The sequence below is a fragment of the Salmo trutta genome, chromosome 1 (assembly GCF_901001165.1).
Source record: "Salmo trutta chromosome 1, fSalTru1.1, whole genome shotgun sequence".
Classification (NCBI taxonomy): domain Eukaryota; kingdom Metazoa; phylum Chordata; class Actinopteri; order Salmoniformes; family Salmonidae; genus Salmo; species Salmo trutta.
The window spans coordinates 13,980,541-13,992,875 of record NC_042957.1 but is presented as its reverse complement, the minus strand read 5'-3'; the positions used below and the strand labels follow the sequence as shown (position 1 = coordinate 13,992,875).

General features: G+C 43.7%; 1 protein-coding gene across 1 annotated transcript in view; it reads left to right on the top strand.

Annotated features, from left to right (window-relative positions):
• The window catches only part of LOC115166053 (visinin-like protein 1), a 36,468-nt gene extending 24,222 nt beyond the window's left edge, over nt 1–12,246 (top strand). Inside the window, exons 3-4 of the mRNA XM_029719733.1 lie at nt 9,022–9,237; nt 9,870–12,246. Of these exons, the coding sequence (XP_029575593.1) occupies nt 9,022–9,237; nt 9,870–10,067 (414 nt within the window). The 3' untranslated portion in view covers nt 10,068–12,246. The remainder of the gene's footprint in view (nt 1–9,021; nt 9,238–9,869) is intronic.
• Nucleotides 12,247–12,335: the final 89 nt, after the last annotated feature.

Sequence of the window (12,335 nt, the reverse complement as noted above, 5' to 3'; positions counted from 1 at the left end):
CGTTGTTAAGAGAAAGAATGTCTCAGAGAGTAGAGTGATTTACCACAGACAGGGTTGTTGTCATTCTGCTTGCATAAGCCTTGTTCTATCCAGAGCCTGATCATGACCACTGCTGTTATGATGGTGTGAAATGACCTCCATTATGAGTGTGACTGCATAGTTAATGTGGCCACAGCGAGTGAGGTCTTTGCATCTCTCTCTCTCTCTCTGCAGTTCTCTCTTTCTTTATCCCTCTCTCTATCTGTCTATCGCTTTCTCAATTCAATTCTATTGAAAGGGCTTTATTGGCATGGGGAACATATGTTTACATTGCCAAAGCAAGTGAAATAGATAATCTCTCTCTCTCTCACCCTGTTTCCTTTTCCAATCTCTCTCCATCCCTTGGCTGTGCTTGTGGCGTTGTTCACCTGTGCTCTATTCCTCTCTACCCCACTGACATCTGCATTTGCTAGGCCAGCTGTGGCTGCCTGAGCCTGGGTCTATATATATATATATATATATATATATACACACTGCTCAAAAAAATAAAGGGAACACTTAAACAACACATCCTAGATCTGAATGAAATAAATAATCTTATTAAATACTTTTTTCTTTAGTTTTGAAGTTTTAGGTTGTAGTTATTATAGGAATTATAGCACTATTTCTCTCTATACCATTTGTATTTCATATACCTTTGACTATTGGATGTTCTTATAGGCACTATAGTATTGCCAGCCTAATCTCGGGAGTTGATAGGCTTGAAGTCATAAACAGCGCAATGCTTGAAGCACAGCGAAGAGCTGTTGGCAAATGCAGGAAAGTGCTGTTTGAATGAATGCTTACAAGCCTGCTGCTGCCTACCACCGCTCAGTCAGACTGCTCTATCAAATATCAAATCATAGACTTAATTATAATATAATAACACACAGAAATACGAGCCTTAGGTCATTAATATGGTCAAATCCGTAAACTATAATTTCGAGAAAAAAAACATTTATTCTTTCAGTGAAATATGGAACCGTTCCGTATTTTATCTAACGGGTGGTATCCCTAAGTCTAAATATTGCTGTTACATTGCACAACCTTCAATGTTATTTCATAATTATGTACAATTCTGGCAAATTAATTACAGTCTTTGTTATGAAGAATTGGTCTTCACACAGTTCGCAACGAGCCAGGCGGCCCAAACTGCTGCATATACCTGTAACGGTCGTCGTACGTAGTGGACCAAGGCACAGCGGGTTGAATGCTCATAGTGACTTTATTTGAACACAAACAAAACAAAACAAGAAAACGATCGAACGAACAGGATTGCAGGCTAAAACACACAGCTATGCAACCACATAAAACAAATACCCCCTGCCACGTCCTGACTAAACTACAATAACCAATAACCCCTTATACTGGTCAGGACGTGACAGTACCCCCCCCCCCCCCCAAAGGTGCAGACCCCGGATGCACCTCACACAAAAAATAAACACAAAATAAACCCCCCAAACTAAAGGGAGGGAAGGGAGGGTGGCTGCCGTCACCGACGGTTCCCGTGCTACACCCCCCCTCCCCAATCCTCCTACTGTGGAGGTGGCTCAGGCTCTGGCCTTAGTCCACCACCTAACCTGTCCACCCCTGCTGAATACCTCGGGCTGAAGCGCTTCGCTGTGTACCTCGGGCTGAAGGGCGACTCTGGGAGCGCCGGTCTGTAGGGCAACTCTGGGAGCTCCGGACTGTAGGGCGACTCTGGGAGCTCCGGACTGTAGGGCGACTCTGGCTGCGATGGTTCCGGACTGTAGGCCGTCTCACTCGGTTCCGGACTGTAGGCCGTCTCACTCGGTTCCGGACTGTAGGCCGTCTCACTCGGTTCCAGACTGTAGGCCGTCTCACTCAGTTTCGGACTGTGGGCCGTCTCTCTTGGTTCCGGACTGTGGGCCATCTCTAGACAGGGCACTGTCGCCGGACACTCTGGACGGGGCACTGTTGCCAGAAGCTCTGGACGAGGCACTATTACCGGAAGCTCTGGACGGGGTACTATCGTTGGAAGCTCTGGACGGGGTACTGTCGTCGGAAGCTCTGGACGGGGACTGCGCACTGAAAGCCTGATGCGTGGGGCTGGTAGTGGAGGTACCAGACTGGAGACACGCACCCCAAGGCTAGTGCGAGGAGCAGGAACAGGACGAGTTGGACTGGGCTGACGCACTGGAGGCCTGGTGCGTGGGGCTGGTACTGGAGATGCCAGACTGGATACACGCACCCCAAGGCTAGTGCGAGGAGCAGGAACAGGACGAGTTGGACTGGGCTGACACACTGGAAGCCTGGTGTGTGGTGCTGGCTTTGGATACGCCAGACTGAATACACGCACCTCAGGGCTAGTGCGAGGAGCAGGAACAGGACGAGTTGGACTGGGCTGACGCACTGGAGGCCTGGTGCGTGGTGCTGGCTTTGGATGTTCCAGACTGGAAACACGTACCTCAGGGCTAGTGCAAGGAGCGGGAACAGGATACACTGGGCCGTGAAGGCGCACTGGTGGTCTTGAGCGCAGTACTGGCACCACCCTTACTGGCTGGATGCCCGCTTCCCCCTGGCAAATGCGGGGCGCTGGCACCGCGCACACCGGCCTGTGAATGCTCGGCCTTGACGCCATGCGCATCACCCCATAGCACGGGGCCTGACCAGTAACAGGCTGCTTCCTATAAGCACGGGGAGTTGGCTTGGGGCTTAACCCTGGCCCAGCCAAACTACCCGTGTGCCCCCCCAAAAAAATGTATTGGGGCTGCCTCTCAGGCTTAAATGCCAACAGTGTACCAATATAACAGTCCCGGTCCACTTCGCTCCACTTTCGCCGTTCCTCCCTCGCTGTCACCACCTGTTCCCATGGGAGGCGATCCCTTCCAGCCTGGATCTCCTCCCATGTGTAGGATCCTTTTCCTTCCAAGATGTCCTCCCAAGTCCAGTACTCCTTGTAGTCCACCTGCTGCTCCTTCCTCCGCTGCTTGGTCCGTTGGTGGTGGGAAGTTCTGTAACGGTCGTCGTACGTAGTGGACCAAGGCGCAGCGGGTTGAATGCTCATAGTGACTTTATTTGAACACAAACAAAACAAAACAAGAAAACGATCGAACGAACAGGATTGCAGGCTAAAACACACAGCTATGCAACCACATAAAACAAATACCCTCTGCCACGTCCTGACTAAACTACAATAACCAATAACCCCTTATACTGGTCAGGACGTGACAATACCTTGACTCTGCTTGCACAGAACGCAAGAGAAGTGACACAATTTCCCCAGTTAACAGAAATGCATATTAGCAGGGAATATTAATTAAATATGCAGGTTTAAAAATATATACTTGTGTATTGATTTAAGAAAGGCATTGATGAATGGTTAGGTACACATTGGTGCAACGACAGTGCTTTTTTTGCGAATGCGCTTGTTAAATCATCACCCGTTTGGCGAAGTAGGCTGTGATTCGATGATAAATTAACAGGCACCGCATCGATTATACGCAACGCAGGACAAGCTAGATAAACTAGTAATATCATCAACCATGTGTAGTTAACTAGTGATTATGTTAAGATTGATTGTTTTTTATAAGATACGTTTAATGCTAGCTAGCAACTTACCTTGGCTCCTTGCTGCACTCGCGTAACAGGTAGTCAGCCTGCCACGCAGTTTCCTCGTGGAGTGCAATGTAATCGGCCATAATCGGTGTCCAAAAATGCTGATTACCAATTGGTATGAAAACTTGAAATCTGCCCTAATTAATCGGCCATTCTGATTAATCGGTCGACCTCTAATATATGTATATATATACAGTATATACATACAGTGGGGTCCGAAATTATTGGCACCCTTGATAAAGATGAGCAAAAATGACTATATAAAGAAATAATTCAAATACTGAGCTATGTTCAAATTTTGGGGGAGATTATATTATTTTATACTAATACAATTGCTCAGAGAAAGATATTTAGTCTAACAAGTAATACATTTGTTTTATCAAAAAGGTAGAGGTCAAAATGTACACCTCTGTTTTCAATGCCTTTCAATACCTCACCATGCAAGGATAACGACACTGAGCCTTTTCTCAAATGTTTTATGAGATTGGAGAACACATTGGGAGGGATCTTAGATCGTTCCTCCATACAGAATCCTTCCAGATCCTTGATATCACTTGTCATTTGACCAAAGCATCGGTTCCAATCCAAGTGCCAGTGCCGTTTAGGAAATTCCAGGTGTTTACATTTGTTGGATGTGGCACAGCGGTCTAAGGCACTGCATCTCAGTGCTAGAGGGGTCACTACAGACCCTGGTTCAGCGGTCTAAGGCACTGCATCTCAGTGCTAGAGGGGTCACTACAGACCCTGGTTCAGCGGTCTAAGGCACTGCATCTCAGTGCTAGAGGGGTCACTACAGACCCTGGTTCAGCGGTCTAAGGCACTGCATCTCAGTGCTAGAGGGGTCACTACAGACCCCCTGCTTCAGCGGTCTAAGGCACTGCATCTCAGTGCTAGAGGGGTCACTACAGACACCCTGGTTCAGCGGTCTAAGGCACTGCATCTCAGTGCTAGAGGGGTAAGCAGAAGCAGAAAAGAAACCCACAACTACTGTAAAATATGGTGGTGATAAAATATAAGTTATGGCTATTTTCTAATGAGCTGTCCGTTATCAGGGGATATTAACTGGTAATTCATAGAGACATTGTGTGTGTTGGGTCATCATCACGTTGTTAAGCGAAAATGGGCTGTTATAATATTCACAATGCTATGTGCTCTGTTAACAATTATGAAACTGAGCATATCAGTTTCAATTCCAGGCTACTATGACCAGTACCTGCCACTACCAGGCTACTATGACCAGTACCTGCCACTACCAGGCTACTATGACCAGTACCTGCCACTACCAGGCTACTATGACCACTACCTGTCACTACCAGGCTACTATGACCAGTACCTGCTACTACCAGGCTACTATGACCAGTACCTGCCACTACCAGGCTACTATGACCAGTACCTGCTACTACCAGGCTACTATGACCAGTACCTGCCACTACCAGGCTACTATGACCAGTACCTGCCACTACCAGGCTACTATGACCAGTACCTGCTACTACCAGGCTACTATGACCAGTACCTGCTACTACCAGGCTACTATGACCAGTACCTGCCACTACCAGGCTACTATGACCAGTACCTGCCACTACCAGGCTACTATGATCAGTACCTGCTACTACCAGGCTACTATGACCAGTACCTGCCACTACCAGGCTACTATGACCAGTACCTGCTACTACCAGGCTACTATGACCAGTACCTGCCACTACCAGGCTACTATGACCAGTACCTGCCACTACCAGGCTACTATGATCAGTACCTGCTACTACCAGGCTACTATGACCAGTACCTGCCATTACCAGGCTACTATGACCAGTACCTGCCACTACCAATTCTCCATGTATTGCTCTTTTTTCTCTCTTGTTTTTTAACCCATGCATAGCCTCCATATCAGATAAGGACAGGAAGGGAAAGGATCAGATAAATGAGGGCTTAAAAGGAGACATTTCACAGTCAGTCAGTCCAATTGTCCTGGCCCAGTTCTCTCTAGACCTTTTACATTTTACATTTAGGTTTTAGTCATTTAGCAGTCATTTATCCTGAGCGATTAAAAAAAATTATTTCATAACCAAGTGTTTCATAACTGGATATATTCTCAGGGAGGAATAATCAGCAGGAGATGCACAGTCTCTCTTCTCCCTCTTTTTCTCTCTCCCTCTACTCTCTATCTTACCCTCCCCATCTCTCTATTTATGTGTCGCTATCTCTCTCTCCCCGCCCCTCTCTCTCCACTTCTGCAGGTCTTTCTTTCCCTCTCTACTGTCCTGACCCTCTTGACTGAACAGGGACAGGTACTGAACAGTGACAGGTACTGAACAGGGACAGGTACTGAACAGGGACAGGTACTAGAGAGGGTAAGGTACTGGACAGGTGCTGAACAGGAACAGGTACTGAACAGGGACAGGTACTGAACAGGGACAGGTACTGAACAGGGACAGGCAATGAACAGGAACAGGTACTGAACAGGGACAGGTACTGAACAGGGACAGAAACAGGTACTGAACATGGACAAGTACTGAATAGGGACATGTGCTGAACAGGGACAGGTACTGAACAGGGACAAGTACTGAACAGGAACAGCCAGACAGTGCCAGGCTATATGGAGCAGCAGGGCCAGCCCTGTGAGGGAGTCACTTTGCATTTGCACATGCTGCATCACAGTGTGCATTACATCCTGGCAGTGCCACACACCAAAGCAACATTTTCACAACAATTAGATCTGAATTAGTCTGGCAGTGGCACATCCCATTGTGTTGTATGTGTGTTTGAGAGTTGAGCAGGGATCCCCAACACCTCTACTCCTGCTATCACATAGGGCAAGAGGAAGGTCTGCTCTAATGAATTAGCCTTGTCCCCTGGAGAACCCAACCAAACCACAACCTCCCAGCTAGATTACAGAAAGTCATCATATTCTACATGGAGTTTCTTTGTAGCCCATTAGCCTCTACCCTGTCCATCTGTGTATTGCCTATGGATGCACTGCACTACAGGCAGTTAGATTTGGGTATGTCATTTTAGGCGAAAATGTAAAAAAAGGGTTGGATCCCCAAGAGGTTATTAACTTCTTTGGGATAGGGGGCCTTATTTTGACGTCCGGATGAAAAGCCTGCCCAAAGTAAACTGCCTGCTACTCAGGCCCAGAAGCTAGAATATGCATATTCTTGATACCATTTGAAAGGAAACACTTTGAAGTTTGTGGAAATGTGAAATTAATGTAAGAGAATATAACACATCTGGTAAAAGATTTTTAAAAAATGTATTTTTTTATTTTTGTACCATCATCTTCGAAATGCAAGAGAAAGCACATAATGAATTATTCCAGCCCAGGCGCAATTTAGATTTTGGCCACTAGATGGCAGCAGTGTATGTGCAAAAGTTTTAGACTGATCCAATGTACCATTGCATATATGTTGAAAAGGTTGTATCAAGACTGCCCAAATGTGCCTAATTAGTTTATTAATACATTTTCAAGTTCATAATTGTGCAATCTCCTCAAACAATAGCATGGTATTATTTCACTGTAATAGCTACTGTAAATTGGACAGTGCAGTTAGATTAAAAACAATTTAAGCTTTCTGCCCATATCAGATATGTCTTTGTCTTGGGATTTTTTTTTGTTACTTACAACCTCATGCTAATCACATTAGCCTACGTTAGCTCAACCGTCCCGCTGGGGGACACCGATCCCAGTGTAGTAAAGAACTTTTACATTTAGGGACATCATCCTCCCTAAAATAGATGAACACATTAATGATTTGTTGACAATGATGTCCTTGAAATGTGACGTGATAATAAAAATTATGGAACTATATGCTAAGATTTATAAATTATATTATTGAGTCTTTCGGATTGGAACTAAACAGTCTTTTGTTTATCAATGGATGCAGTGATCTAAATAGCCTTGCAAAAGCCTTAGCGGCTTATAGGGCAGGAGCCTATCTCCTGTTTCTGTAGCGTGAGGCAGTTTGATGTACACACCCTGGACAGAACGCTAGCTTATCACAGGGCTTTACGCCCAATCTATCTCCTTAATGCAATAGCTTGGAGTGCCAAACGGAGATGCATCAGGTCCCATTTTTGGTATGACTCGGCCAGGGATTGAATTCACAACCTTCTAATCTCAGGGCGGACGGTCTAACCACAAGGCCACTGAGTCGGTAGAGCAGTGATGTAGTGGTAAAAACATATGGGGGTAAACTCACCGGTTGCGGTGAAAAAAGTAACACTCCCAATACTTTCAATTCATTTTTCTGCAAAAGGTGGGTAAACTGTTTACCCTCCACTAAACCACTGACTGTGAGCTTAGAGGGAGGAACACTGAGGGAGGAACACTCAGGGTGTGCATCCCAATTGGCACCCTATTCCCTTTGTAGTGCACTACTTTTGCCCAGACCTAGTGGGGAGCCATTTCAGACCAACCTTTTTTGTTCCGGGTACCACCAAACCACCATTCGCGGAGTCGGCACATTTTTTTAACATAAAATATCTTAGCTGTCAATTTAGGAGTCCGTTTTATCAGTGAATTTAACAGATTAAAGGCCTTTTGTAGTGTAAAATTGCTTACAATATCATATATACTCCCAACTGTTATTATTTCTGGAGAAAAAAGTATAATCAAAACAAAAGTGCTCTAAAGTAGGCAGGCTCTGTTTAAAGTTAATGGCGTGAAATGGCTGCCTTTTATTTTTTTTTACCTTTATTTAACTAGGCAAGTTAGTTAAGAACAAATTCTTATTTACAATGACGGCCTACCCCGGCCAAACCCGAACCCGGACTATGCTGGGCCAATTGTGCACTGCCCAATCACGGCGGTTGTGATACAGCCTGGAATCAAACCAGGGTCTGTATTGACGCCTGAAGCACTGAGATGCAGTGCCTTAGACCGCTGCGCCACTCGGGAGCCCCGAGCCCTTTTGAGAGCTTAATCATGTTACAACACCACAATGTTCCCTCTGACGATTGGAGGATGCTCCCTGCTCCCTCCTCTCCTCTCACTCCTCTTTTCCTTTTTCTATTCGCCTTGCCTCTCACCTCTCTCTCCTTCTCCCCGTCTCCTCTCCACTTTTCTCCTCCCCTCAGCTCTCCTCCTCCTCTTTCTCTCTCAGACTGACTACAAAGCTTAGGTCCGCATTGCAGTCCTCTGCTGGATCTCAACAATATGCTGCAGGGCTGGTATCATACACACTGAGCGTCAGCCACACAATCAGAGTTGCATGCACACACACACACGGTACCGTTCCACCTATTCTATTCCAGTCTTTACAATGAACCCATCCTCCTGTAGCTCCTCCCACCAGCCTCCTGTGTATCAAAGGTATAGCCAGCTACATGTGATATTGTCTTGAATGATTGATTAAGCTGTCTATAAGCCGGGGTTCCCCTTCTAACTAATTCAAATGGGATCTCTTCTGTTTTCATTCTCTCTTTCAGTTTTTCCCGTACGGAGATGCATCAAAGTTTGCCCAGCATGCGTTCAGGACCTTTGATAAGAACGGAGACGGCACCATCGACTTCAGAGAGTTCATCTGTGCCCTGTCCATCACATCGCGAGGCAGCTTCGAACAGAAACTCAACTGGGCTTTCAACATGTACGACCTGGACGGAGACGGCAAGATCACACGGGTGGAGATGCTGGAGATCATCGAGGTAAAGTTCAGAGTTCAGCCCATAGAAATGAATCATGAATCATATGCTCAGTGCCAAATGGCACCCTATTCTGTATATAGTGCCATAGGGCTCTGGTCAAAAGTAGTGCCCTTTATAGGGAATAGGGTGCCATTTAGGCCATTCATGTCATATTAGTGTTGAGATATTATTCATGGAAATTAGTATCTAAAAAATGTACTTTTGTTCTCCAATTTATGGCCAGGGTTTACTCTTTACTAGGGCCGGGACAATACCAATATCACAATATGTTTTCCATGGCAAAAATGAAAACACAAAGTAGACCAAACTCTTTGGTCCTTTAAAAACCTGCTGTATGTAAAACATTGTGTTTCTATGGCTTAGAAAATAAATACATGTGACTGGATGACAACAACATAATGTTTGTTTCCAACATTCGGCTGTTTTGTTTCCTTGCCAAGATACTAAGGAGTATCGTCCCGGCCCTACTCTTTACCTTCTGAATCTTTGACATTTCCTCCTCTAGCCCCAAATGCCCTCTTGTGTGCCTTGAATACTAATCAGGTTGGGTTTTTCAGAGAGTGTGTTTGACCTATAAATGTCTCTACTTAAGTAAACATTGACTGAACTATCATTTCTCCCCCTCTGTTAAGGCCATCTACAAGATGGTGGGGACTGTGATCATGATGAAGATGAACGAGGACGGCCTGACGCCCCAGCAGCGAGTGGACAAGATCTTCAGCAAGATGGACAAGAACAACGACGACCAGATATCACTGGACGAGTTCAAAGAGGCAGCAAAGAGTGACCCCTCCATTGTATTACTCCTGCAGTGTGACCTGCAGAAATAGAGGAGAGGGAGGATTGAGAACCACCACGGACTGCACAGAAGATTCATGTTCCATTCAGTTTGCAGCTATTTCCACTGAAAAAAAAAAATGCTTGGACTACCTTTCAATGGATTTGCTTCTTGTGTTTGAAACACTTGTGTGCATGAGAATGTTAATTTGCTATAAAAGATTTACATATACACACACACACACCTACCAAGACACACCCCACAAAGATACACACGCATCACCACACATTCACTACATATTCACACCACGCACAAATATATATAGAGATATATAAATATTATTTAAATTATTTAAAATCAACTGCCAAAATGTAAAGTGTGCAATGTATTTTCCATAGATACAGTCTCATTCCACTGGAGCTTTAGCATCAGTGATGTGCTATGTTGAATTACGCTACTACTTATTGTTCTGAGTTTACTGACACTAGCTATGTGTTTCATATATTGAGTAATGTCAACCAAACCAAATTCCTATGGTAACGTAACTGTTTCTGATAAACCATGTATCCATTCTTATAAAAGATTAGATTTGGATAGATGAAGAGATGGATTAGTAGCCTATTCATCAAACACTTTTCCTTCCAAACGTGCTTGTACTGTTGGTGAAAATAAATGTAGTTCATTTGCATGCCTTTAGGTTTCGCCTTAAAAATAATCTCCTCATTTTGCATTCTATTAGAATAATGAAGACAAAGCCTTATTAATGAAATGCAGTTAAACAGTTAAAGATAACATATAATAATAATTGAATAGGAAAAATATTATCATATTACAGTATAGATCCTTCAATAAGTATTGATGTATGGGATGTATTTTTTTTGTGTTTGGTCATGACATTCTTTTTGACTGCCGTACCTGTGGGAGCATGAAACTTAATAATGATAGTTATGATGCTAAGAAATCCCTGTTGCATCTCTATTTAGGAATGAGGAGATATTGAATGTGGCATATTTATCAATGACAAAACCAATAGTCAACAAAAATATTTGTCTAAAAGAAATGAAATAAATTGAAATAAAAGCATCAGTATTGTCAGGGGAATTATACCCTGTGAGTCATAACCAATGAGAGGTTGTAATATAAAAAGCTATCTGAAAATGAATCTCAGCCCTTTAACAATGAAGAGGTTTTAAGTGTAATGGTCCAATTAGTTTTAGTCCTATGTCATCACACCATTTCTTCAATGAAGATACAGGTTGCATATCAACGTGCTGAATTCGACGAAGTTCCTGTCATGAGTTTATTAATACCACTCATAGGTGTAAAGAAAAAAATAACTAAGGCCAGTATAACATTGTGTTAAACATCGATCAGTATAACCTCATACTGTTTTGTCTCTCTCAGTTTAAAAAATTAGTGTTTAAAAACAATGTCTTGTAGGAACTAGTGAATGCCATTCCTTATGAACCAAGCCAAGAGGACTAAACCCCTTAAGCCATGTGTTTTGGTATTCTATACAGTTTGCCCAAAGTGTACCTAACGATATGCTGCTCTTTATTGTTCGAATTTTTCTACTTTTTTATTCCTCTCTCGCATACTGAAGCATACAAACTGTACAGTAGCTTCTTCCTTTTCAGGTGCAGTGTATCCTATCATCCATGCAAAACACCAGCTTGGAAATAGCCTCGGACACCTAGCCTGGTCCCAGATTGGTTTGTGCGGTCTTACAACTCCTATTGGTTATTGTAACGGCACAACATAGGAGTTGGCAAGACAGCACAAACAGATCTGGGACCAGGCTGTAAGACCCGAGCCTGACTGGATAATATTTAATAATTCCCCTGTACATATTAGTTTAAAGTAGACCCTGCTTGTATAAATCACTATTACAATTTGGTAACTAACTACCCATTTTGTTTCACATGCCATCTGCATATTTGGGAGGAGTTATTATAATTATATTCAAATTGATTGCAATGCCAAGACCAAATCCATCACGATTCCTCAAGAGATTAGGCTCACTGTCATCTAAAACCTTCCATGAACATATTTGCCCAGAAATGTTTGTACTGAAAAAAACTATTATCAGATACTGTAAATGTAAACAATGGCAACCATGTAAACTAAATGATTATGTTGTACATGTAGCATGTATTGTGTCCCTGATGACATGGCTGCGCTAGTCCTTGTGCTGTGATTTAAACTAATAAAATAACTCCATGGGCTGTTTTCTGAAGGTGTGAATTAGAATTAGATTGCACAAAATGAAAGAAACTATACGAGATTGAGGGGGGGTTGTGATAGTATGCAGTACTGCATA